Source organism: Odontesthes bonariensis, chromosome 19, assembly GCF_027942865.1.
Source record: "Odontesthes bonariensis isolate fOdoBon6 chromosome 19, fOdoBon6.hap1, whole genome shotgun sequence".
NCBI lineage: Eukaryota > Metazoa > Chordata > Actinopteri > Atheriniformes > Atherinopsidae > Odontesthes > Odontesthes bonariensis.
Window position 1 is genome coordinate 26096718 of NC_134524.1, and position 27511 is coordinate 26124228.

A 27511-nucleotide genomic window follows, 5' to 3' on the forward strand; every position below is an offset into this window, starting at 1 on the left:
CGCCCCCCACAGGGGGGTACAGGCAGGTCTCAGGCTGCCGTCACAATTGGGCTGAACAGCGGAAGTGGCATACTTTTGGGAGCGGATAGGGTGAGCTTTACAGCTAGTAAGCCTCTGTACCAGGTTTGGCGGAGGCTGGCTGATGAGCTACCGGAGCATCCCGCCACGTGTATGGACTACAGATACATCAAACTAAGTGTTCCGTTTGCCACTGAGGCGTCTTGCCTCACTTGGATAACAAAACAGCCCCTCTGTACAGCGGAGACGATGATGAAGGTTAAAGTGACAACGGTTTTATAAGGTGAGTCCTCCCGAAAGTCATGTCAAGCATCACGTTAGCTAGCACCGTGTCAACTAACGGCAGGGCTATGTTACTATGGCGACTTCCAAAAGAAATATAACATGGGTCGTTTCCAAATACAGCAGTTTATTTCACTGTCCACGCGGCGGTGAAACGTTTTTTTTTTTCAATCGCGAGCGCGCTTTCTGTTGAACTGGACGTAGATACGGGGGTCAGACGTAGTTAAATGGCTGTCCTCTATGGATTCACACCAGCAGCCGTGCGTTTTCCATTAGCTTAATGTACTCTGCCTCCTCACCGAGCCGAGCAGGTGCATTGTTCTGTCCCCGTGAAGCATGGCATTCTTCCTCTTTCAAAGACGGTAGCACACTGAATTTACCTTGTAGTCGGCCATAATTCAGAACTGGTGTTCTTTGTCGGCTCCCTGTATTACTCAGTAGGTCTGTAAGTACAGATAGTTATTGAGGGACACGGTAAAACGACTCTTTGTTCCTCAGTACGCATGTTAGTCGGACCTACACTGGACGTAGGACTCGTATGGGAGACAAGAACAGTGTTTATTCAACGGCATGCCTACGCAGTATTACATGGTATTAATGGATAGTATTAATAGCTACGTAGCCATGATGGCTCTCGCCAGACGAACACATGTCCTGTGTGAGGCATGAAACCTGTGAGTCAGACTTTTAAAGAAACACGAGCCTTGTAGGTTTTGACTAAACCTGAAAATCACCTTTTAGTCACGTTTAAAACTGTCACGCATTTGGCAGGTGGCACGTTCCGCTGTTTCTCACGTTTTCTACGCTCACTGGCATTCAGATGAACGAATAATTGGAGTGGCAGGTCGTGTCTTTGCTGGGAAGAACACTGCGTGGGGAGTAGAGCTTAAACAGGCGTGCCTCTGAACTGCCACAGGCCACGTGGTTGCCAAACGTCCCTGAGCATCCTTCACACATACAGACCTCACAGCTGACTCCGAATCTGGTGTGAACTTTTCATTTAATTCAATTCAAATACAACAAATGTCATTTCAAGGCACTTAAATAGTATAGTCCAATTCAAGCCAATTGGAATTCAATTCATTGTAATCATAATTCATTTAAAAATAATCCAATTAATTCATTCATATAGAGCCAATTCAAAAACCATTTCCTAGCTAAGGAAACCAACAGATTGCACTGAAACTTGTCTTCAGTCCAATCTCCCGTCCTGAGCGTGCCTGAGGTGACTGTTGAGAGGAACGACTCCCTTTTAACAGGAAGAAACCTCTGGCAGAACCAGACTCACCCTTCCGGTGGCCATCCGCCTCGACCAGCTGGGGTTTGAGAAGACAGAAAAGAGGGGGAAAAAAACACTGTAACACCATTCAAAGGATATCTGTTGGAACAGGGAAACACGAGTTAATGACCACAATAATGTCACATGTACATAATATCATTTGAGGAATTAAAGAGTGGAAAAAGAGAGTAAAGTGAGGAAAGGTGTGACAGATGAGCTCCCCCAGCAGTCTGGGCCTATAGCAGCTTAACTATGGGATGTTTCAGGATCACCTGAGCCATCCCTAACTATAAGCTTTATCAAAAAGGAAAGTTTTAAGCCTGGTCTTAAAAGTGGAAAGGGTGTCTGCTTCCCGGACATTTACTGGCAGCTTATTCCACATGAGAGGGGCCTGCTAACTGAAGGCTCTGCCTCCCATTCTACTTTTAGAAACTCTGGGAACCTCAAGTAAACCTGCAGTTTGGGAGCAAAGTGCTCTGTTAGGAAAATATCTTATGATGAGATAGCAAAGATATGATGGAGCTCGGTCATTAAGAGCTTTATATATGAGGAGAAGAATATTCTATTCTGAATTTAACAGGGAGCCAATGAAGAGAAGCTAAAACTGGAGAAATATGATCTCTCCTGTTAGTTCTCATCAGAACTCTGGCTGCAGCATTTTGGATCAGCTGAAGGCTTTTCAGAGAATATGTGGGACAGCCCAATAATAAAGAATTACAGTAGTCCAATCTTGAAGTAACAAATGCATGGACTAGTTTTTCTGCATCACTCTGAGACAAGACGTTTCTGATTTTTAACAATATTACAAAGTTATATATTATATTTAGATCCCGCAGGAGAAAGGCACAGACCTGAAAGGGACTGTACAAGAAAATATCCCGCCAGAGAGATTCAAATGAGTTGCTTTGCAGGCAGTCAGAGGAGGGGAGGTACTGTGGAGGGAAGAAAAATAATTTAGGAAAATCCTGTGGCAACACACTGCCCTTCCCCAGGGGAACTGTCTCATTTTGCATTCGCACATGAGTCGGTACCTTGATGGGGACGGATGTGACGCAACCGTCTGCGACAGTGACGTGTTACTTTAGCGCCACATTCAACAACAAAACAAAACAAAACCCGCGAAAAGTAAGGAGAGAAGTGTTGGGAGACGAAGAATCGAGCAGCAGGCGATACTTCTTCGTTTCATGAAGGAAGGAGAGCAGAGCGCCGCAGACAAAGGAGACGACGTGCAAGTTTAATTTATCACACACGTGCCGGTTGTGTCTGTGTCGTAGGAGTAAACATTTCAGCCGTTACTACTGTTTGCGTTGATCAGATTAGGAACATAAAGAAGCGGAAATCTGACAAGGGGCGTAGCTGCCAACCACCAAACGCCTATGTCATATGTGTTGCTATGGAACCCAGAAAAGACCCAGCCTCGGAGAAGGAGCTAAAGTGGTTATAGGAACTGAGGGCCGTGGTCCTGAGTTCCTGTATAGCCGCTTTCGGACAGAGCCGTTCTAAGAACGCAGTTATCTGTCCTACTCGAATTCCGTTCTGATAACTGTCCTTCCCCAGCGGAACTGTTTCAGTCTGCATTAGCACATGAGTCGGGACCAGGTCGGGACTGATGTGCCGCGCGCAGCTGTCTGCATCAGTGAAGTGTTACGTTAGCCGTTTAGCGCCACATTCAACAACAAAACAAAACCCGGTAAAAGTAAGGAGAGAAGAAAAAACACCACAAAGAAGCTAATATGGAGAGCTAGGAGGCCACTGTGTTTATGATCTGCATGATGGTGATATTAATCATGGACAATCACATCAGGCGTCTAATATCGAGGCTGGAAGAGCTCACACAGAGAGAGTCAGGAGACGATACTTTTTCATTTCATGAAGGAAGGAAGGAAGGAGAGCAGAGCGCCGCAGACAAAGGAGACCAGTGTAAGTTTAACTTATTAAACACGCGCCGGTTGTGTCCGTGTTGTATGAGTAAACATTTCAGCCGTGACAGCATGACATGGGGCGTAGCTACCGACCACCAGACACCTCCGTCAGATGTGTTCTATAGAACCATGAAAAGACCCGACCTCGGAGAAGGAGCTAAAGGGTTATAGGAACTAAGGGAGATAGCCCCGAGTTCCTGTATGTCCGAACACGGGAGAAAACGGCCCCGCGGATTAAAAGGTTATTAGAACTGCCAAAGGTTCCTACATTCCGAAAGCGGCTTATGTCTGAACACGGGGAAAAAACGGTCCCGTTCCTAAAAAGGTTATAGGAACTGCAAAAGGTTCCTACAGTGGGAATGCGCCATTAATAAACAGCTCTTTGCTTGAAGAGATTAGTTGTGCTCGAACTTGCTTGTCGACTGTGCTTTGAGTTTGTGTAACCGTGTTACTGTTTTCTTCTTCCTGTGTTGTTCACTTACATGACAACATGGCTGGAATCAATCAGAAGAGGTTTTCCTCTAAATGAAGGGGCTCGCGCTCTGAAAGTCTTTTCTTGTTTCCAAGAGCACAGCGAGTCGTTTCGAGCCTGTCATCCTTCCACCCTTTTATCACTCGCTTTAAGGCCTTTCTGCACATTGGAGTCGTTCTCACGCCCACCAGATAACCTGACGGAACCCTCACATGGGGACTTGTTTACCTCGGGAGGGATCATCCCCCGTGTGACGTGAGGAGCAGCTGGATTTAAGGTTCGGCGTTCGTTCAAAGTGACATTTTCTGCCGTTTGCATTTTCATCTCGTAGGCACTGGAGCTGCGTCTCGCATCACATATAGAAGCCGCTCCGTCCATCCGTCCTGTGTATTTTTGAGGCTGAAAGTGGGGGGCGGAAAGGCTCCGGTAATAAAGAAGACGGAGAGCCGTGTTGTTGAATTCCTCCTTTTTAAACGTATACGTGCTCATTGTTACTTTGTGGGGATGTTTTAAGCTGGATTTAACGACTAAAGGCTGGTTTGACATTCCTCTGCTGGGTTAGGGTTCGTATGTGCTCGTCTCCAAATCTCGGTTTGCACTCAGGACATGCACTCACATGCAGGGTTTCTGTGACATAACAGCCAGCAGCAGACGTTCACAGAGGCTGGAGTCCGGGAGGACGCTTGTTTTGTCTGGGAGTAAACTTCTGCACAAACTTTTCATATGGAGTCAGTTGGGATTGTTCACCTCTGAATAAGGTACTTGGAACTTTATTGCTTTACTTTATTATTTTTAATTTCTTTTGTAAGTTTTGGTGGAAACATGACCTTGAACATTTTAGCTCTTTTTGTTTTATTTATTTATTTATTTATTTATTTTTGGCTATCTCTCCAATAGCCTGTGATGGCACGGCTTTAAGACAGCAGATTTGCTGTTTTCTGCTCATACGTGACATAGCGGAGCGGATTTGTTGGCAGTGGTGCCAACTGAACATACGATCTGAAGAATTCCATACATGAAATAGTCTGTCTGCCTGCAAGTAGCTTATGTCAGCTGACATTCCTGTTGATGCAGGAAGGCTTTCTTTAACATTTGTCGGCTTCGAGCCCCGACCTACACGACTTATACGTGCTTTCGGCACGTCAGTGATGAAGACACAAGGAACGGCCGAACCACTGCCTCGACGCAAAGAACGGTGTAATATTAATCCTCCGTGTGCACCTGGTGTACCTGCTTTCCTCTCATTAATTTAAGAGGAATAAAGCCATATTGGGAGAACTTTGATGCGGCAGGCGGACGCTCGTTATCAGATTGTAACCATGCGCCGTGTCCGCTCCAATCTTTAATAATGCGTCAGATGACGTAAAAGGTGCAGGCAGTTTTTATGACCTTTATGTCCACATCCTTTTAGCTTCGTCTATGATTTACCAGCACATTCTAATTAGTGCTGCTCGGCTGCCTTGAACATGCCTTGAAGTTAGAGTGTAATGGCTTTTAACCAAACTGATTCCCAGTCACTGAGACGGCGAGCAGCGGCCACGATGGAAATGAACACAGTGTACAGACTTTGGGATTTCTGGGAAAGGCCATTCATAACTGACTTGATTTTGTGTGTGTGTGTGTGTGTGTGTGTGTGTGTGTGTGTGTGCTGCTTGAGGACGCTCTGAGAATGACGCAGATGTGTGTATTCGGTTACCGGCCGTGACTCGCCTGCTTTTGTCAGCAGGAGAGTTCGGGAAAGTGACCCAAATGGCAACTAAAGAACTGGAAGCAAGAGGACAAAAACAGATGAGTTGGTGGAAGAAAAAACAAAACAGGGGGCGGGGGTCACGTCCTCCTCCTTATCCGCTGCATAACACACAGATTTGTTGGAGGTTAATGAGGAACTAGTGCAGACTACAGAAGTGGTATAAATGTAAGCCTTGCTCTGTCATGTGATTGTTTGACAAACAGAGCTCCCTTTAGAACAGGGACAGCTTTTCTGTCCTGTCGGTGAGTATCCGTGTTGGGTTTCGGGTGTGTGGACTCGCAAATTCTTGACTAATGTACACAATGAATTTGCCCTCAGCCTTGTGGGTGGGAGGGGGACTGGATCCAGTGCCAAAATCTAAATGGAAAATCATTAAAACTCCGCTCAGTCAGGCCATTGAACTGGACACTGTTGGCTAACGGGAGTTCATTGTATACTCTGGTTCAGACAGCATCGTGGAATAAGGGTTGCCCGTGTCGCATCCGGCCCGCACCACTGTGCTCCGCAGCATCTCTGTGGGCGGCTGCGGTCGGTCCGCTTTCCACAGCTTCTCGCCAGAATGTGAATGTAACCCTGCCAATGTAAATAGTGCCGCTGACCTATTTTCTCTCCTGTTGGTGTTACAGTTTCAGCAGAATCTCCTACATCAGGATGACGGGACGAACGGGCACTCCTCAGGACCGGTGAGTTCAAACAGGGGAAACCGCGAATCCCACAAGTTTTAGTGTGTTTCTTTTTTTTTTTTTATTGTCCTCAGCCACTGTCTCTTTCCTATAAGGGACACAGGGACTGATGTGACGGTTTTTAAAGTTCCTGATTTCTCTGCAGCAGAAAGCATTGTGACAACCTTTCACTCTTGTTCATTCACCTTCTTCCTCCTCTCTTCCTCCCACCCACAGGGGCTGTATGGTGGGAATCATTTTCTTCATTCTGGGCCTGGGAACGCTGCTGCCATGGAACTTCTTTATGACAGCTTCACTGGTAAAAACGCGACTCGAAACATGAACTGAAACGACGTAGTTCCTCAGGGATGGCAGATTTGTCACGCATGTTCACTCTCAGCTTATTTTTTTACACACAAGGTGTACACATGTCAGAATATTTACAGGCACTTTAGTTCTCGGACAGTAGTGACTCTTCAGCCTTACTGACAGAGGATGCAGCTGTGTGAGAGCGATCAGACTCTCTGGAGCTCGGGTTTAAATATCCATCCTTTGATCATAAATGTTGTAGTTTGGATTATTTCATCATTGCCGTTATTATGTAGAACTTTATATCTGAAAGCCAGAGCCGGTATCTGCTGGAATTTAGGTCGACGAGAGTTTTGAGAATGAGTTGAAACCAGCCAACGGCGGGTCAGAGTTTGTGCGGACGTCAACTCGGCCAGCCTCCAAAGCTTCACATCTGAAAATGTTTCAAATGACGTGTGAATGCGGAGGGCAGGGCTTCGAAGTGTGTGTGCAGTTATATATATTTTTCTTTCTGTCGTCCTGTTTGTTAATTTCCTCTCTTTTGAGGATAAACATGCATGTATGTATAGCACCGTGCAAAAGTCTTGTTTCTTTATATTTTGCCTTTACATTTAGCTCATCTAGACTCAACAAATGCTCCAAAGTTCAGTCTTTATGCAAAAACAGTCCCCTGTGAAGCCGCTCCTGTTCACTTATTGGTCTGTTTCTATGGTCAGACGGCTGAACGAGTCAGACATTTATGGCTGAAAGTCGGCCCACTGGGACTGTAGCTCTGCTCTACAATCCCGATTTCATATCCACGGCATCTTCTAACAGAATCATTAACGATTTCCCTCCCTTGCATGTGTAGTGGAAGGAATCATTCAAGAACGAACAGGCACTCAACTCAAAGGAAAAAAGTGTTGTGTCAACACATCACTGGCAAATTGGCAAAGAACCAGTTTTAAAGTGTTTTCTTAGGAACTTTGTCACGAGCAGCCGGTCACAAAGTCACATCATTTGTTCCTATTTCTTACAGTTGCATCTATGAAAAACACCAAAGATAACACAGTTTGACAGACAGAAAATAGTATTTTTGCACCAACAAGGGGATTATGAAAAAGCTACTGGCTGAAAACTGTCTCAAAAACTATCTACCGCAGATGAACAGTATCTGAAAGGGATGTCCTTAAGAAAGAGGAAAAAAATCCAGCAAAGACCTGACACAGGACCTGAGAGATGCATCTGGACCATCAGTTGATCCATCTACTGTTCACTGAAGCCTCATCAGAAATGGTCTCCATGGAAGGGTGGCTGTCAGGAAGCCATTTATAAAGAAGGGAAACAGGGAGAAAAGGCTGAGCTGTGCCAAAAGGACACAAGAAGTGGGCTGAAAATCAGTGGCGACAGGTCTGATGGAGGGATGAATCCTCCCCAGAGCCCGGAGCTCAACATTACTGAAGCAGTGTGGGGTCATCCTGACAGAGAACAGGACAAAAGGCAGCCCACATCCAAAGAAGAGCTTTGGGATGTCCTTCAACAAGCCTGGAGAACTATTCCTGAAGACTGATTAGAGAAATGACACAAAGCTTGTCTCAGAGGGTTCAGGCTGTGTTGGAGAATAAAGGTTCTCAGAGCATATATTCACTTTCAAGCTAGTTAGAATTGTACAACCCTAAGCTTCTGTTTTTGTCTTGTGGAGACATGTCTTGTGTGCCCATGTACGTTTGCAAAGAAAACATTGGTGGCTCAAGACTTTTGCACAGTATTGTGTAGGTATCGATACAAGATCAGTCATTACAGATCAGTAGGGAACCATATTGTTCCCTTTTTGTTTCCCGTGCTCCCTGCTGTGGGCTCTGCCTGGGCATCACAGTAGTGCCTGCATGTAGAAGTACAGTTTGTCTATCCTTACTAATTAGACTGTGATGAACTAACTTCTGTCTCGTGTCCCCGTGGCTCTGCAGTACTTCCAAGGTCGCCTCAACAAAACCGAGTTCACCAACGGCACGGTGGCGGTTCGGAAGGAGTACTACTTCAACAACTGGATGACCCTGCTGTCCCAGCTGCCCCTGCTGCTCTTCACCCTGCTCAACTCCTTCCTCTACCAGAGGTCGGTGACTAAGCTCCCTTTTAGTCTGAGACGTCTGCCACAGAAGGTGTCCAATAAAAGCACGACTTCTAATACGAGCATGAATGTGGGCTTTTGTCCGGTTGTGTTTTTCAGGATATCGGAGGCGGTGCGGGTCGCGGGAAGCCTCGTTTTCATCCTGCTGCTCTTCATCCTCACTGCAGTGCTGGTTAAAGTGCCCATGGAGGAAGACCGCTTCTTCTCAGTCACCATGGCTACTATCTGGTTCATCAACTGTAAGTCAGCGTAAACTTTGTGTTTGAGAGAGAGAGAGAGAGAGAGAGAGAGAGAGACACTGAAACCAGCAGAGGGATCTAATCTAATCTGCTCCTTTTCTGCAGCGTTCGGCGCCGTGCTGCAGGGCAGTCTCTTCGGCCTGGTGGGTCTGCTGCCGCTGAAGTACAGCGCCGTCTTCATGAGCGGCCAGGGGCTGGCGGGGACCTTCGCTGCTGTCGCCATGCTGCTCGCCATAGCCAGTGAGCCTCCCACACGCACACGAAACGCCACCGGCTGCCTAATTCTCAGTTGCCTGGTAACGCAGGACATGAGACGAATGTAGAGCTCGTTGAGTCAGCACGACGCCTCTTGGCACTCTTGTTCTGTTTGAAAAGACGCAGCTGAAGCTGTTGAACGGTGTTGTTCTGAGGCTCCTCCAGCAGAATTCTTAAGCATGTGTGTGTTTTTTTGTTTGTTTGTTTGTTTGTTTGTCACGAAGGTGAAGCCGACTCCGAGACTGCAGCTCTGGGTTACTTCATCACACCATGTGTGGGGACGCTGGTCACACTCTTCAGCTACCTGCTGCTGCCACGCCTGGTCAGTGAGCGCCGCCCCCCCCCCAAGCATGACTACATCACCCACAATCCCTTTAGCCTCAGCTAAAGCCTTATCTGGCTATAAACGGGCAACGAACTGACCTGAATTTGGATTAGATGTGGATTAAATCACCTTTGTCCTGTTCTGTATTAAACAAAAAAAAAAAATTGTTTGTTATCCTGCTTAAATCCATTTGAGTTAAAATCATGCAAACTGAGGTCAGAATAGTCTTTAGTTTGGACTTGACCCCTCCATTCCCTGGTGTTCCCACGCAGGAGTTCGCCCAGCATTTCCTGAAAAGAAGCGGCAAATATGAAGAGGGCACCACGGATGAGCTGCTCAAAGGTGAGACACCCCCCCCCCCCCCCTCCAGGCTCCGACTGACTCATCGGTCTCCATCCACACGTGCACTTTTCACCAGGCAGTCTAATTTGGCCGTGTGCGCTCTGTTTACATTAGCAGAATTAAAACTGCCAATCACACGTCTGACAGCGAGTAAACGTCCCTTTGCTTTTCCACTGAGTCCACAGCTCTTTGCTTCACAGTTGGGCTGAATCAAATCAGTTCAGTGGAACATTATCTCATTAAATCAGTTGACCCTCTGTTTATCCAATTATAGACAGTTCCCAGACAAAGACTGGGTCTGTTTGACACACACACACTCTGTCTTTTTCCACTATGCTGAGAAGCCCTGAGGTCCATCTACTCACATAAATCACGTTTGAAACGTTTTTCTTTGAGCAGATTTAAACAGTTACAGCGTGTACGCATATTATATAGCAATATATTACTGTTTCAGAGGGCGGCAGGGTGGAAAACGGCAAGCTGAACGGTCACGCTAACGGAACAGTGAGCAGTAATGCGAATAAGAGCAGCAGTCAGGCCGAGGCCGAGGAGGACGGTAGTCCGAAGACCCGGCAGCCTTTCCTGTCCCTGGAGCAGATCGAGAAGGAACAAGCCAAGTCTTCTGTCGTAGAGGTCTTTAAAAAGGTAAATCCACCGGTTCTGTAAACGGATAACAGGACCTGACGCTCCTAGAGGTACCGGTGGTTACTCAGTTGCTAAACGTGACTAATTTGGTGTGTGAAATGTTTTAAAGTGGGACCGTGTTTTTTTTTTTTTTTTCAGATTTGGGTGATGGCGTTCTGCGTGACGTTCGTGTTCACGGTCACTCTGTCGGTTTTCCCCGCCGTCACCGTAGACGTCAAAACATCATTCCCAGGAAAGTGGGGTATGACTGAGCCTCATTTCAACTGGGAGGAAATCTCTGCCGCATTACATATCAACAAGAAGTTAAATGTCCTCAAATTCCTCTGTTTATTTTCATTTCCGCTCTTCCCTCAGAGCGCTTCTTCATCTCTGTGTGCTGCTTTCTGATTTTCAACGTCAACGACTGGCTCGGCCGGACCATCACCACGCTGATCCAATGGGTGAGCATCCTGTTATTACCGACCTTCGTTCATTGGAGGGCAGTGATGCCGCTGAACCTGCTGGGTTCAGATTTTTTTTAGAAAGAACACGGTTTTTCTTTGTTTGAATTAAATCTACAATGGGATAAAGTTGACAGAACCCAAGAGAGTGAATACTTTCAGGGGCATTCCGTTTTATGTGTGTGCATCCCGTCACATTTAATTACCCGTTGACTCGGACATTATTCTCAGATAATCGCCCTGGAGGATCATCTTTGTCCGTTCTATCTGACTCGCGTGCCTCCCAGCTCGATGAGTCACGGTCACTCCTGAAAACTTTTTCCTGAAGTTTCTTTGCGATGGATTAGAAGCCGAACAATTTAATTGCCCAAACTTTAGCACGGAAAAGTAAAAGGATCCCGTGCTTTGTGGGCGACCGCACCAGAATAGCTGAATTATCGCTGGCTAAACTGTATCTTTAACCTTTGCTGCTGATGCTTTGGCAATCCAAACAGCCTTATCGTGACCTGTTTACAGAAGCCATCCACCTGAGAGCAGTCGCCGTCGGAAACGAGCGCAGTAAACGCTGGCGCGGGCGTGCCTCTCTTAGCTCTGTGTCCCTGACTGGATATGATCTCACGTGGCCTTCACTTGGAGGAATAACAGTGGCATTAAACTCTGACCTGAGGCCATAAAGTGATTTGGGAGCTGTCTGGTTGCTGTGCAGTTGTTACTGTCTGACGCTGGTGACACATTTTGGCTGTTTTTTTTGTGGTGCCAGATGGTCCCGTCTCTCCCACGCGACTCAATATTCTCAGCTTCCACGCCTACGCGTGCAAATCCCTCCCGCGGCCCACATGCAGAGGAATCCTCTTGTGAATATTAAACTGCAACGTAATTTTCTCTCGTGTTGGCCTTAGATAAGGTGTTGATTGGAAGCGTCCATCCAGTTTCTCTCTTTAGCTTTCATGCCCATGCTGCTTTAACTGAATCTCATTTCCTCGCCCTCCCTCCGCAGCCGCGTAAAGAGTCCCGTCTGTTCCCGGCGCTGGTCGTCTCCAGGGTGGTGTTCGTCCCTCTGCTGATGCTGTGCAACGTCCAGTCCCGCTCCTACCTCCCTGTTCTCTTCACGCACGATGTTGCGTTCACTGCCATCATGGCTCTCTTCTCCGTGTCCAGTGGCTACTTTGTCTGCCTCTCCATGTCCTACGCACCGCAGTGAGTACAGAAAGTCTGCCGCTGATGAGTCAAAGCTAATTTTCATTGCCGTTGGCTCTGTTTGAACTCATCGTGTTGTGTTCAAGGACATTCTGACAACAGGAGACTGCTAAACCTTTGTAGTTTATTTGTAAAGTATTGACAGGAATGCACACGTTAGGCGGTGAAACAAAAGTTCTGAGTTTGGAGAATCAGAAAGGCATTGTGGCCGTGAAGCTAAGCTAACGGCTACTCGGCCACAAAAGCAACTTTCACCTCTGAAACATAAACATCTTCGTAGCTTCCGAGCAGTTTAAGCAAAGAGATTTTTTTAAAATCAGTTTTGCAACCCAGTTGTTTGATATTGTCTCATGTTGGGGCCACGCCTGAGTGGCTCTCAGCCCCCACAGGGTGAAGGATTAGGTTTCCCTCCCTGTTTTGGGTCAAAAATAAAACCTCCTCACTGCTTAAAAGGCAAACTACTATGTTCCCTCACACGTTTGCATTCAACACCCTCTTACAGATTACACAGTCTGAGGTTTTAATGGCCACACTTTGCAAGTATACCTCACATGCGTCATTGCAGGCTGTAGCCACAGAATTCAGTCCTGTCACCCAAACTTCTCATTTAGTTTTGCAGCGTAATCACATAAACTTGCCAGTCAAGGACAGGCAGAAATAAATATATACATACATACACGTATATATATATATATATATATATATATATGCATTTTGGTGAACTAACCTATATAGTTGAATCTACTGGCTAGCTGACCTTTTTGGGAAAATCAAGTGCATGTTTTGTAGTTGATTACTAAATATGACCTCTGTTCACAGGATGGTGAAGCCGAAAGATGCAGAGACCGCAGGAGCCCTGATGACCTTCTTCTTGGCCCTGGGTCTGTCCATCGGAGCCGCCCTGTCCTTCCCCCTCAGAGCTCTGGTCTAAAGCCTGGTTTATAGTCGGTAACGCAAGACGCAACGCAAGCCCTTGCGCGGTTGCAAGCCCCCCCCTTGCGTGCTTGCGTGTGTCACCTCAATTTTCTAAACTTCACGCAAGACGCAAGCGCAAGCCACTGGCTGTGGTCGAAACCGCCTACTACTTGATCGATCTGACAGCATGCAGAGCGTTTACACACAGTGCACTTCACTCCTGTCCGAGCCCAAATCAGCCGGCCTGAAAAGCTGATTTCTCTTAAGCTATAAACTCTGTAAATATATAACTTTAGCAACATTTGAAACATTTTCAGGTGAGAAAGTAGTCGTTTAGACCCCCAAGGTGTTGAAAATCTGACAAATACCGGCTATTTACAAGAAGAAAAAGCATGAATCCAGTCGAAGAGATCTATGGAAGAGAGACTTGCCAAACAGCTCCTGGCGGTGAATTTCCTTTCATCGTAGTAGGCTTGTCATTGAAAAAACCCGCTACTCCACCTACTGTCCTGGCGGTGAATCGCCACGCAGCACACGCAACCGCCGACAAAGCAAAATGAAGTATAAACGTCTCAAGCCATTAACATACGCGCAAGGGCAGTTAAAAGAAGTATAACTCAGCCTTAAGTCAGTCCTGCGTTCTTACACGCAGTTCTGCGTGGACTCTGCAGACTATTCCCAACACATTCCCAAAGGAGGACAATCCGACGAGAGGCGCCCCCCGCTGAATGAATTTCTTGTTTTTCGTTTTTTTTTTCTGCCCCTCGTGCGTGTCAGGCGGCTGAGATGGCAGCGACGAGCACGGACTCTGGGCGACGCTGTTACAGGAAACGGTGCCGGTCTGAAATGACAAATTCCCCTGTGAAAGTAGGAATAAGGGAAACAGCTGCATGTCGCTTTGAAGCCGCTGCTAACGTGAAGACGCAGATTAGAAAAGCTTTCCTCCCTACGTTGGATCCGTTTTTAAAATGTATTGTTTTAGATTTATTTATGTTCAGGTTTGTTGAAAGTGATTCGAGGCATTCGTTAGCGCTCATGTAGGTAAAGGGAACACAGAAGAAGTGACGTGTAGTTTTTATAAGTTACAATCGAGGAGACGTGTACACAGATTGCGTTTTACTCTCGTTTATGAGATGCTTTTTTTTTTAATTCAATGGCTTGAATAACTATAGAGGTTTGATTACTAATATTTTTATGTTTTTTTTCTTCTTAGCGCTGTCTTTTTTTAAAATAACAAACTCCATGAAATGCTGTTACAGACGTAGAACAAAAAAAAAGTGGCATCAAGGCAGCTACTGCCACCTACTGGTCAAAAGATTTGAGTGCCAGAAGTTTCAAAGAAAAAGCAGGAAAGAATTGTGCTACAGCATGAAAAACTGGTCTGGTACCCTGTTGACTTGGTCGCATGCCAGGTATCAGCTTAACTGCTCATGAAAGTGTGTCAACATTTTTATTTTTTTAAAATCAACGTATCTAAGCCAATAAGGAGTCTGAGATTTGCTACAATTTTGCAGCACAATAACAACATTGACTCCCAAGTCACGTAAAACTACATTTTTACTGCCCATGCGTTGGCTCCCAAATGGTAAAAATACGTTTTTTTAATGGATTCTGAATCTATACATTTTAATACACATTCTGTGATGAACAGAACTGACATAGATGGCAGTCAAAAACTGGTGTCATCATCTGGACATTTTGATCACTACGCCAATGGCTTTGCGTCAACTCAAGAACAATTTTGATAACGCTGCATTGATTGTTGCGCATTTCCGCATTTTGTCCAATCGCACGTGTCGGTTTCCAGAGGGTGGCGGTAAAGTAACATAAACAAACAACAAGACGGAGAAGAAGACACGCGACAAGTCTAAGGAGGCGGTCTTATGAACAGGTTAGCTTTGCAACATGCGACACGACGCAAATCCTCTGACCCGGATATGTAAGTATCTAAAGTGCGACAGGCTGAAAGAGCGCACCTTTCACAAAAGCCCCGATATCTCAGTTTGTTGTTGATTTTGGTGGATACCCGCCTTGGTTTAGCTAAGAATAGCTCGCTAATGGCGGCACCTAGAGACACACAGTTTTGACCCACAAAGAGTTTAAAGTCTCAGCTTTCAAACGAGCCATAACATGTTTCAGTGGCCCTATCACATAATATGCTGTGACTGTACAAAAAATGGTTTAGAATGCTGGGATTCTACGACATAATTCCGTAAACACCGCCGGTATTCAATGTGTTAAGCGGGCTTTTCTTAGGAGTTTAAAATCTACAGTTGTAGTTCTGGTTTGACCAGTGAACTGACACTGGTGTTACTGAGTCCCAATCTGATCCAGGTCATTTAATTTAATACAGCTATAGTGTTGGCGTTGTTACCGTTAAATACTTTGTACCCAGATGCAGCTTTGTGATTATAGTGCTCTCTTTTACATGTACTGAAGTTTACTTATCACTCAAGACTGGAGTTTGTTTGTTTTTTTCCTCCCCATGACCATCATCTCATTTAATATCCTACTTCTTCATGGGTTTTATTATGCACTTACTGTGTGTGTGTTATTACATTAACATGTAAATGTTTGCTGCCTCAAAATGACTCGGATGGTAGCAATATTGACGAGTTGTAGCTTTTAAAGTCCAACTTGAGTTAAACTAGAAACACGAGCAACATGGTACGGAGCTGTGTGGGGCAACTCTGGACGGCCTCTCGCTCCTGACCGCCATTGTTCAGATAGGAAGCCGAAATGACCCATGCTTCCTCCCCTAACTTAGTGCTGCTTCTGTAATGGAAGAGGAAGAACTCAGGTCATGATGAAACGGCTACAGCGCCGAAAAACTGCAGCTCTCTGCTTTTTGTACAAGTGTAGAATGACTAAAGGTGACTTTTTTTTTGTATTTATTAGGCAGTTTGTAGTTAAAAGGGATATTTTAGAGGTGCCGTAATAATAAAACCCATGTATGTCGTTTTGATTTAAAATACAAGCTGCTGTCTGAATCTTTGTAATAACCAGTCTGTATGTACTGCTGGTTACTCATGAGCTGAAATCGGGGCAGTCCAAGCAATTCATTGTTAGCCAACAGTAATTTTGTGTGTCCATAGCAGCATGTGATCTTGCGGTTTTTCTTGGTAAAGTGCAGCCACGGTATTTCAAATGTGATCCACTGTGTGCACTTCACTTCTGCGCCGTTGAAACATGTTGAGATGATACAGTAAAGGGAAAAAGTCTGCATGTCCACGTTTCTGTACAGATGAGTGTCAATAAATGGACATTTCCAACAGATCGCGAGTTTTAAATGAGATAAGTTGGAGAAAAGTAGAAGAACCACACAGAACTACTAACGGACAGGTTTATTCCCTGTTTTATTTATTGAAAACCCAGCGGTCGTCATTAATACCCGTCCTGCGTGCACAGGCAGGGGTGGAGAGGGAGATGTGGTAAAGTAAACTAACCGTCATTCTGTTGTCAAGAAAAAAGACCAAAAAAAAGCGCTACAGAATGACTCCTTGTATTTTCCTCATTTAAACACTTTTTTTTTTTTTTTTTAATGTTACATGATGCAGAGAGGAACAAAAAAAAAAAAAAAAAAGCATCGAAGGAGAAGAGTATGACAGCAGTTCAGGAGATTAAATGGAAAGACTGGTTTGAGTGCGTCTTAAAATTGTCGCGTTGATCAGTTTGTTTTCCTCTGCCAAGTGTTGCTTTTGTTTTACTTATTTTGTGACGTGAAAAAACCAAACGGGAGACGATCGTCCCGTCTCTTTCCTTCCGGCAGTTTTCATCGCTTCTTTGGAGGTTGGGCTGTGCGGGGAGGAGTGATGGGCCGACCGGAGTTCATCCCTCCGTACTGGTATTTGGCCTTCTTCTCAGACGGCTTCAGGATCTGGAACAGTGAAGATGAAGTTGACCCAAAGCAAATACATTTGGTGGACTAAACAAAATTACTCGATGCTAAAATATAAACACAACAAGTCAGTTTCTGCATCTATAATGTTTTATAAATATTAGGGCTGGGTGACTTAACTCGTTAATTTTTCAACGCCGATAAATATTTTATCGCGTAGTAACGCAGGTTTTATTATTTATTTTATTGTAAAAGTCTCTTGCTGTCTGCTGCGGAACTGGAAAAGAAAGTAATGGGCGGATCCACCAAACATGGAGAAGGGTACGGAACTTTTACTCGGCTATTTTAAAGTTCTTCCAGACGGCGGAGTCGACAGAAACAAAGTCATCTGTAAACACTGCCAAGTTGAATTGTCTTCTCACCGTAGTAGTTCCAGTCTAAAATATCACTTAAAGGCAAAACACACAACTGATAGCAGCAAGTCATTCAAGGAAACAGACAGTGGAGCGAGGCTTCTACATAAAAACTACATAAAGATGCTGATGTTAAAAGTGTGTTTGCACAACAAATGTTATGGCACTTTCATTCATATGGCAGCACATTTAAAATAAAACTAAATGCTAAAAGCTATAAACTACTTTTGAATTCATTTTTGGATTTTGCGTAAAAATGCGATTAATCAGGGAAATCATGATTAATTAGATTAAAAATTTTAATCATTGGCCAGCCCTAATAAATATACAAGATGTCTGCTCATGTGGCATCAAACTTTAAAGTAAAAAAAGTTCTCTCCCTCTCCCCCTCCTGTGATGGCTGATGACTTTTACAACAATGGCACAGTATAATACCTGGAAGGAGCACATCAGGGTTTCGTCCACGCTCATCATGCCGCCAGCGTTGTCGAACTCTCCGCAGTAGTTGGGAGCTGAGAACAGAGTCACCAGCTGCCGCTTGGCAAAGAACTCATAACCATCTTCTACCACCTGGGGGCGTCAGGAACACACTTTAATTGGAGCTTCTTGTTTCTTCACCGATGCATTTCATGCATCGCAATTCAAATAACGAGGCGATTAAATAACTGAACAGCTGTGTGTTTCTAGGAAATACAGCCACTAATGCTCCGATTAGTGGGGGTTGCTCATTTTTGTTTTAAAACCTACTGTACTAAGAGGATGAGTGTGTTATACCTGGTGGGCTCTACAGATGAGATCCAGATCATGACGGTTGAGGAACTTGCTGACCACGTCAGCTCCAAAGGTGAAGGACACGCCGCGGTCGTTTTCTCCCCAGCCCTGGACGTCCTTATCTGGGTCGGACCACAGCAGATCGCACAAGAGGCCTGGAGGGGAGGGGTAGAGAAGAAGAAGAAAAAAAAAAAAAAAGAAAAGCCCAGTATTAACATCTCATCTACAAGCTGCCAGGAGGAGATGACTATCAGACTCTGAAATAAAGCCAAAGAGCCACTTTCAAACTACAGGAAGTCACCCCAACTGTATGTCACACTTCCAGTCTGACACTTATTGAGATGCTAGTAACATTCTTCACATCCAGACACACAGTCACCATGAAAGACCATAAGAGGATGTGAGAGACAGCGACTGCCAGGCTCTGAACACTAGCTGCCTTATAAGGACAAGAAGAGGCAGCTTTAATGAGGAGGGGGGCAAACACAGAGAGGCTTCATCTCCCACCGCTCCACGGGAATTACAGAGAACTTGCAGAGCGGGGGGATTTTATGAGAAACTTAAGTTTAAATCCAGCCAACACGGCCACTCCAACAAAACTGTGTTTCTCTTCCATCTTAATCATTAATCAGAGTACAGGACAGTTGTTGACAGCTGACCTCCTCCCCTCCTTCTCAGTGAACTCTCCATACACGAGAGGACATCATTTAATGAAAAGAAATCAGAAGAGTCCTTCGCCTAAGAAGCAGCCCAGCCTAAAATTCCTTCATCAAGGATGATTAATCCTCCAACTGCACCTTCAGCTGAAAAGTACAAGTTACGGTATGTTGAGGTTTTCTGGCAGCTGCATATTGAAAAAAAAAAAAAAAAAAAAACCTCTGATGAAATAACATATTTCATGGCTCAGTCACTTTTAGCGCTTTAAAAGGAAGTGGAAAAACAGCGAGCTTCCGTAAGGACAGTGAACAAAATTGTGTAGTCGGGCACAAACTTTCTCCTTCTTTTAAACTAGAAGAAGAAGGCTGCATTCAGATGGGAAACCCCGCAGGCTTAAAAAAAAAAAAAAAAAAACCTAAGCAACTCATCTAAAATGCTGATTGGGATCAGGTGGCGGCATGACCATGAGTCATTTTACACCAAGTAACCATCCTGTAAAGGTCCCCGACACAAAGAGCAGCTGGTCTGGTGTGTGTGTGTGTGTGTGTGAGAGAGCTACCTGTGTCAGGCACATCTGTGGGTCTCATGATACGTCTGATCTGTTCCATAGACTGCAGGTCAGGAGAGAGACCTGTGGGTGGCACCAAAATCAGAGCAGAGTCAGAGTTTGTTACTCCTTTCAGTTTCCTCCCGTCTGCGCCCACAACGGTATTAAGTCACATCAGTAAACACGCTTCTCATAAAAAAGAGGGTCAGAAACTATTTCAATCTAGAAAATATTGCAAACTACCTCCGTGACAGCAGAAGATCTTCTCGTCCACTATGGCGGCGATGGGCAAGCAGTTGAAGCAGTCGGTGAAAGTCTTCCACAGCTTGATGTTGAATCTGCGTTTACCTGCAACGTCAACAAGACGGGATGTCAGCGGGGGAGCGGGGGGGGAATCTAAAACGCATCTGTGGGTAAAAGGTGCACCGAGCAGTTCACTCCGCCGTTCAACAACTTCTTACTTTAACGCTAACACACAGTCAACTCCAGTGAACGTCTCGGGCAGACCTCAAGCGTGAAAAAAAAACAACAAAAAAAGGCCCGCTTCACTGTCAAAGATAAAAGAGCGAGGTGCTCACACTCGTCGTAGAAGCCGTAGATGCGGTTGATGGAGGCGCACTCGTGGTTGCCTCGCAGCAGGAAGAAGTTCTCGGGGTATTTGATCTTGTACGCCAGCAGCAGGCAGATGGTCTCCAGGGACTGCTTCCCTCTGTCCACGTAGTCTCCCAGGAACAGGTAGTTGGCTTCCGGGGGGAAGCCGCCGTACTCAAAGAGCCTCAGCAGGTCTGTGTACTGTCCGTGGATGTCGCCTGAGATGAAGGAACGGAGAGGAAGTCGTCACACGTTTTGGAACATTACGTGGATGCTGAAGAAACCTGCGAGAGATCGGGCAACTAACCGCAGATTTTGAGCGGAGCCTCCAGCTCCAGAAGGATGGGCTGACTGAGGAAGATCTCCCGCGACTTGATGCAGAGGCCGCGCACCTCCGCCTCCGTCATCTGGACGATCTTCCCCGGTCGACATCCTCGCACTGGTGAAAGGAAAGGAGAGGTGGTGTGAGGTTAAACAACCGAGCATCAGTGATCATTGTGGTTGTGGCACAGCAGCTTCACTGCCGGTTCAAGTTTTTTTTTTTTTTTTTTTTAAACCAACTTCATACTAAATATGGGTGACGGGGGTTTTAAATCAACAGAAGGACGGAAATAGCCCGTGTGTGTATTGTTGATGGTGTGGGGAGGGATTTATTTTCCGACCGTGTAACAAAGGGGGGAAATAAAGATGGAGGTGGTGTAGGTGCAACAGGGCGTGCGACTCCACAGCATCAGATGCACGCCATGGAAGACTTCAGGACGACCCAAAACACGCCGTTTGTAATGCTTGCAAGTCAAAAGTAGGCAACGGAGGATCAACGCCTAAGACATTTGGAACAACAAACTTAATATGCCACTTGGAAAGGTTTGTTTAGCAAATATAAGGAGGAAAAAATAAATCTGCTCAGGGGGCACTGTTGAAACTCACTATTTCTTATTTGTGATGTTTTATTCTTGAAAAGGGGGTTGTGATAGTATATAGCCCACTGCTTGTATTAAATTTGGAAAAGGGTACTCAAGCCAAACAAATATAGTGTCTATTATATGATTATAATTATTTCCGATAGAAAATCGGTATTGGAAAAACCGGTTTTGGCAGGTCAAACCTCCTTAAAAACCGGAAATCGGTATCGGCCAAGAATTTTGCAATCGCTGCATCTCTTGATTATACCATCACAGCGACAACTAATATGAACAAATAATTGCGATCATCAACTCCAACTTTTTAACGGTATACAGCCGTTTTGGGTACAAGATGCCTTCTTGTCACATGGCAGGAAAGCCGAGTACAATCATTGTCATTTCCGAGTAGTGGCCACAAGCTCCTGAAAGCTATTATTCTGATTCATGTCTTTAACTTTCCGTGTTCCGTCACTGCCACATACGCACAGTCGTGGATCCTGGCTGACAGACTGCTGCTGTCAGATGACACCAGAGCAACATGTTAGAAACCCAAGCGCCGGCTAACGCCAGTTAATGGCTGGCTCAGAGGTGGGCAGAGGAATGCCGCAGCTCCACAGCAACTTGTTTTGAAAGAGAAAGTCGGGTTACTTTGCGAGAGAGCTTGTGTGAAAAGTGGAACGTGCATCAGATTCCCGCAGGTGAATCCCAGCAACACCGGGACAACAGCGTCTGAAGCAGCACAAGTGTGTGTATGTGGGCAACATGACCTTAACAAAAAAAAAACAACAAAAAAAAAAAAACAAAAAAAAAGCTCCCTGAGACACACATGGGACAAATCCCGCAGAGAATCTAAATTTTCAAACTGAAAAACTAAGGGGGGCCACATAGCCTTCAGTTATGTGGCACAATAAACAGAACGGGAGCGTGACAGCGTCCACTGTTGAGTGAATGACTTCACACCCTTCCCATCCAGCTTTGAGATGACGTGTTTGCACATCTGTGCTGGCTCAGCTGATGGCAGGGGGGGGACAAACAAGCACAGCCAGCTGCAACCAGCGCTACTCGCCTGGGAAGATCCCCTCATCTTTTGGTAAAAGCTCTCCACACACACACGGTGCGATCAGTGACCTTGACTTGAAATCATACCATCCTAAGCTGGTGAGGTGGGGGGGGGGGGGTATCCCAGCATCCTTTAGCCTGTCACCACAGCACTGCAGCTTCAGTAAAAAGACAGAGCAGGAGGTGGTACCTATATCTGATCACCATGGAAACCCAGCAAGACCGATTTCCAGCCTGCGAGGCGTTTGTGAGCGGAGCAGCTGCTATACCGAAGAGGAGAGCCGATTTTTCTGATGAAGCGGCACCTCCGGCCGGCCCACACCCTGCATACTAATACGCACCGCATCACAAGGCGCTGATGGAAAATCCCCACGAGCAACTCCACACAACCGCAGAGCTCCCGGTTCTGATCAAACACTCCAATATCCCAAACTGACACCAAGTCACTCGGTGCTGCTTTGAAACAGCATTTAGAGACGTGGGTCGAAAGTAAAGCAAAGTAGAAAACAAACCCCTTTCGTGAAAGTTAGGATCGGGTTCAGGCCTCGAATTCTTCTGATAAATACCCGAGAAAATGTACACGCACACCAATCTGTCTACATTTCATCAGAGGCATTCAGTCTCGGCCCATTGTTCCTCTCAGAAACACGAAACAGGAGTGGCGTCGACAGGTTGGAACTTGGTAATTAGTCAGCTGTTCAGTTCAAGATAAATGTTTTTGCCGTATAACTACGCTCGCTCACTCAAAAGAAAACTCATTAAGATCAAACTGGATGTGATGGTGGAGGGCAGCCCAGCTGTTGAAAACAGCAGCACGGAACAGCCCGTTGTGATAATGTGCTAGAAATGCAGACATCATGCTGCATCATGGGGGATATAGGCCTTTTATAATTAAAATATATCAGCTACAAAAACTTTGCATACACAAGTTGAACGATGCACGCGGTGACTAATAATCCAACAGTTGGAACTGAAGGGGCTCCCTGTGCTGCAGCCTCAGCCTCCTGCTTCCTCCCAGGCGTCCCTCTGCTGAATCTCTTTATCTCTAAGTGGCTGTCCTGTGCTGTGGCTGCATTCCTGGGTCGTCGTTCTCTTGTGTCTTGCCGGCGCGCTGTGCTGACGCCAGAGGAAAGCTCTGCTCCGTACCCCTCCCAGAGTGATAGCTGCATTCCAAACAGCTTCACAAACCCTGAAGACCTGAGCGGCTCGGCCTTTTTTCTTCCCTCATACACACACTGCCTCGGAGCGTACGAGTTCCAGCAACAACCCTCTACCGCTTACCCTCTACCTTGTTGCAATGACCGATCTTTGTTGTTACAAACAAGCCAGTGTTTCCCTGAATACAAGTTCAGATGCCGGGCAACTAACACGCCAAAGCCAAGTTACGGTACACAGTGATTTCACAAAGTGAAATGAGGTGGATGACAACAACCAGCATGTAGTAGCAATAGACCCGTCTGATCAGTTTAGCAAACAAAGCTTTAGCTTCCTGTGGTCACAGAGTTAAAAAAAAATAAAAATACCTGGAGACAGTTTCAGAATTACATGAATGAATGCAGAGAACTCTGAGAGGCATGGTGTCTGTTCGCTCACACGAGGTAAACGAAAGGAGTCACAGGTTGTAAAGAGGTCAACTGTGTTCCAGTCGCTTAAAAAGGAGGGTTCGCTTCAGTGACGTGTCCATGAAAACAAAAGACAGTCAAAGATAAGTCAGTTACGTACAGAGGGAATCTGGAATGCCATATTTGGGCTCTGCCATACAGTGAGAGCAGGAAGCAGTCACTCACAACAAAGAGGGAGTGCTTGAAGGCCTCAGAGTGTGTGTGTGTGTGCGCGTGTGAGATGGCGAGAGAAGCTAACCAGCAAGCTCAGGCCGGTCCCCACACTCATGGAAGGCTCCAGACATCGTGACTGTTGTCAGCGGGCAAAAGCTAAGGAAGCCACATCAACTGGAACACACACACACACACACTTAAAAATAAGGCTGACCCCCTGAAAGTCACTTTTTCCAACTGTTATGTTGTTGGCTTGCCAGCTTTGTGTTGCTTTTTTTACACTTAATGAGTTTAGTCATCAGCGATGCTTTGTCATTTCATTTCTCTTATAATATAATATAATATAAATAACGTGAAACTGAGGAAATACTTGTGAAGATTTAAAAAAAAAAAAAAAAAAAAAAAGTTTCAACCCTTGATTGCCTTTTGGTTGCGTTCCTCCAACTCGAGGCACTCTCTGAACTATACACTGATTATTTGTTGTTGCCTTCCTTCTCCTATCTGAGTGTTCATCTTTATGAAGCCGAATCACAGCGTTTGTCCCCCCCCTTTGATGGCTTCCGTCTCCCTCTCATTTCCACGGCATGGCGCATAACCATCTACTTGTACAAGCCAACAGCGAGCCGCAAAAACATGTTTTGCTCTCTACGATTAGCTCGACTTCTGCTGCTCAACCATTTTTTGAGTATTGACATCTCTCACCAGTGTTTATAAAAAAACCAAAAACAATTAGGATAGTAAAATGTAACTTTAGTCGCGTCTTAACCCATCAAGTGACGTTTACATGTGAAATGACTCGGACGATTAGTTTGCAGCAGCTGCTCTGCAGAGGTAAAAGGGGGCATTGCTAAGTCTGTGTGTGCTTTCAGATAGCAAGTTGTTGCTGAAGAATCAGCCAAGTGACAACAGCCCGGGTTGGTCAGATACACAAATACGCACCGCTTGGTTTATGCTGCACATCAACTTTGACACCATTTGGCCTCCCTCACTTTACAAACGAGATGGCGATGCACAGGGCAGCGTGAGAGTTTTTAACTCGGTGTTATCATGTGCAACAGAGCTTTCAGTCTCCTGTACGAGACCGAACCGAACCAGAGAAATCCCAAACAGAGACGCTACGTGGGGAACAGCAAAGCCTGGAGGTCAGTGCAGATTTATTTTTTATGACCAAAACCAAAACCAAAATTTCAATAGAAAAAAAAAAAAAAAAATAAAAAAAATAAAAAAAAAAAAAAAAAAAGGAAAGTTCAGCAACGCCCCCCCCCCCCCCAAAAAAAACCCTTTATCATTTTCTCTAGTTTCCTATCAAAGGCGCTCCTGGCAAACTTCTAATGGGTCAAGCACCCTCTTGAATTGTAAGGGGGTATGACTGTGCATGTTTTAGTCCCTTCTGCACCAGTACAAAAAAAAAAAAAAAAAAATCCTGGCAGCCCTTTTTTAGCCATCCACCTCCACTCTCAGTCTGGGCGCAGGGCCAGATGCTCCCCTCCACTCCTCCATCTAACCCTCTCCCACGCGGGCGCGATGGAAAACAGTGACCCCTCAGTGAGCAAGAAAACACAAAGTAACTCTGGCGAGGAGCGAGAGAGCGACTCTTAAAGGCAGAAATCCCGACTGTAGAGGCATTTCTGTGCAGGCTTTGCAATTTTCAGGGGGGTGCTTTGTCCGCCTTTAAGTGTCATGGCTGAATGGCTTTCTTTGTGGGGCAAAAGAAAGGAAGAAATTGAGAGGAGAGACTGGGTGAGAAATAAACACGAGGCCTGGCTACAGAAAGTGGGAGAGTCGAGGAGGAGTAGGAAAAAAAAAAAAAAAAAAAAAAAAAAGAAGTAGGGCGAAACCGAAGCTTGCGATACAGCAGTGGAGGGAGTGAATAGAAAGGGAGGGTTTATTGGAAGGCCTAGCTGGGTAGCTGAAAAAGCCTGGGTGAGCGCTCGCTGCCACGTTTGGTGCCAGGGGGTGAGCGCTCCCCGCCTCACAGGCTCCACCATTGTTGTTTCCACAACAGAGTGCCACGCCAGCAGCCTGAACACCACACAACTCAGCAGCGGCTCTGCACAGCGGACAAAAACAAGCCAATGCGTTCAGAAAAATGCTCCATTTCAGTTTGCATTTAGCTACAATAATCATACTTTGAGCTGTGCAGAAAACTTGTTCAAGTGGGCGGGAGAAGCTTCCAAACTAGCCATCCATACTCAAACACATGCGTACCGAACAATAAAAGCACCCCGATACATTCCTGCACATTCTGTGATGTAAAGAAAGACTAGTTTGGAGATTAGTGACTAATTAGTACAAAAATGAGGAATTTGTGAGCAATGAAATGCACTTGTGTTCAATCCAGTACATTAAGCGGTTTACTGCTGCCTTATTTGGGTTCATGTGAGCAGTAGCTTATGGTGGCAGAGGTGAAACACAGACGCTCTTTTGAGAGATTTTATGTTCCCAATGCGAGGTGACAAGGTGGCTGGAGTGTATGCACATCAATTAAAAGGATACAAGACAAAACTCCAACTTTCCACCCTCCCTCCCTGCATGAGACCATGGGGCCAATTGTTCCTCACGGGGCCAACGAAGCCACCTGTGCTGGTAAGCCGGACAGAGGGGCTGTTGTGGTCTAAGGCCCCATCCACACGTAGCCGGGTATCTGCTAAAACGAATATATTTTTCTACGTTTGGACCTGTCATCCACATGAAAACGCATCGTAAACGAATGTTTTTAAAAACTCCGGGCAAAGTGAAGATTTTTGAAAACTCCGCTTATGCAGCTGCGTGTAGACAGAGATAACCGGAGTTTTGCGTTTTCGAACGTCACAATATGCGCCAAAACAACAACAAATCTGCTTTAAAGTCTAAAGTGCGACCTTTGTTTACTGAAGAAGCATGGATGTCTTGAGAACTGTGGTGATTATTATTGTGCAGGCGCTGTTTACTGCCTTGATTTTACACGCCCAAGTCGTACTCCCAGAGGAATGGCGTGACAATTTCCGCATGTCCCGGTCCTCACTCCTGTCGCTGTCGGGATTATTACGTCCTCATATCGAGGGACAGTCCACTGTCATGCGATCACCTGTCAGTGTGCTCAAAAAAGTTGCGTGCACACTTTATTATTTAGCTGACGAGGGCAGATTGCGCAAAACAGCAAATGCATTTGGGTTGTCAAGACAGGTGAAAACGCAGATGTTCGGTTATGTGTGGAAGGTGTTTTTTTTCGAAAACGAGGTAATGTGGATACAAATTATTTTATAAACGGAGGGGGGGAAATATTCGGTTTTAAAAATACCCGGCTACGTGTGTACATAGCCTAAGCCTGGGGGCAAGTGTGGGTTTGGCGTGGGAATGCTGGAAAAGTTAAGGTCTGTAATAGCTGCTTTGCTGGATCACGGCACATATACACAGCCGAGCACTGGTAAAAATAAAAATAATGGAGGAGGAACCAGGCGAGGAGGACAAAAACAAGAAAACACAAGGTAGGGTGGGTAAACCAGTGGGGAAGCAAAGGCGCGGCCTTACTCAGGCGTGCAGGAATAACCGATGTCTTTGAACGCTGTCGAAAAACAAGCGGCATCAGCTCGAACGCGCTGCGACCCACCGTGGCGCCGTTTCCTGTTCAAATTTGACGAGTACTGCTGAGAGCCGCACTAAAGCGGCAGGTGGCTGATTGATTTCCCGCAGTGTCGTGCAGTCTCCTCTGTCAGAGAGCATCACACCTCCACGATCAGACACCCAGCCGACAAGTAAGAAAGTCACTCAGAAATACCTGTGCGTTGGGAGGAACCTCGAGAGATTTATTATTGACACA

General features: G+C 45.7%; 2 protein-coding genes across 2 annotated transcripts in view; one reads left to right on the plus strand and one right to left on the minus strand.

The window, feature by feature from the left end:
- On the plus strand, window positions 1–16814 carry LOC142369291 (equilibrative nucleoside transporter 2-like). Its single transcript, XM_075451629.1, has 13 exons — window positions 1–301; window positions 6350–6406; window positions 6623–6704; window positions 8641–8786; window positions 8901–9040; window positions 9146–9280; window positions 9520–9617; window positions 9893–9962; window positions 10417–10607; window positions 10746–10848; window positions 10962–11047; window positions 12045–12244; window positions 13064–16814. The coding sequence occupies exons 2-13, from the start codon at window positions 6375–6377 to the stop codon at window positions 13173–13175; spliced, it is 1395 nt and encodes a 464-aa protein (XP_075307744.1). The 5' UTR covers window positions 1–301; window positions 6350–6374; the 3' UTR covers window positions 13176–16814.
- The window catches only part of LOC142369292 (serine/threonine-protein phosphatase PP1-beta catalytic subunit), a 14735-nt gene continuing 3720 nt past the window's right edge, over window positions 16497–27511 (minus strand). The window contains exons 2-8 of the mRNA XM_075451630.1: window positions 20284–20415; window positions 19964–20194; window positions 19629–19733; window positions 19398–19469; window positions 18185–18336; window positions 17846–17980; window positions 16497–17036 (exon numbers count right to left, since the gene is read on the minus strand). Of these exons, the coding sequence (XP_075307745.1) occupies window positions 16932–17036; window positions 17846–17980; window positions 18185–18336; window positions 19398–19469; window positions 19629–19733; window positions 19964–20194; window positions 20284–20415 (932 nt within the window). The 3' untranslated portion in view covers window positions 16497–16931. The remainder of the gene's footprint in view (window positions 17037–17845; window positions 17981–18184; window positions 18337–19397; window positions 19470–19628; window positions 19734–19963; window positions 20195–20283; window positions 20416–27511) is intronic.

Coding starts and splice junctions, on each gene's coding strand:
- LOC142369291 (XM_075451629.1), top strand. CDS start 6,375: ATGACGGGACGAACGGGCACTCCTCAGGACCG. Junction 8,787..8,900: donor AACTCCTTCCTCTACCAGAG/GTCGGTGACTAA, acceptor TGTGTTTTTCAG/GATATCGGAGGCGGTGCGGG. Junction 12,245..13,063: donor TCCATGTCCTACGCACCGCA/GTGAGTACAGAA, acceptor CTCTGTTCACAG/GATGGTGAAGCCGAAAGATG.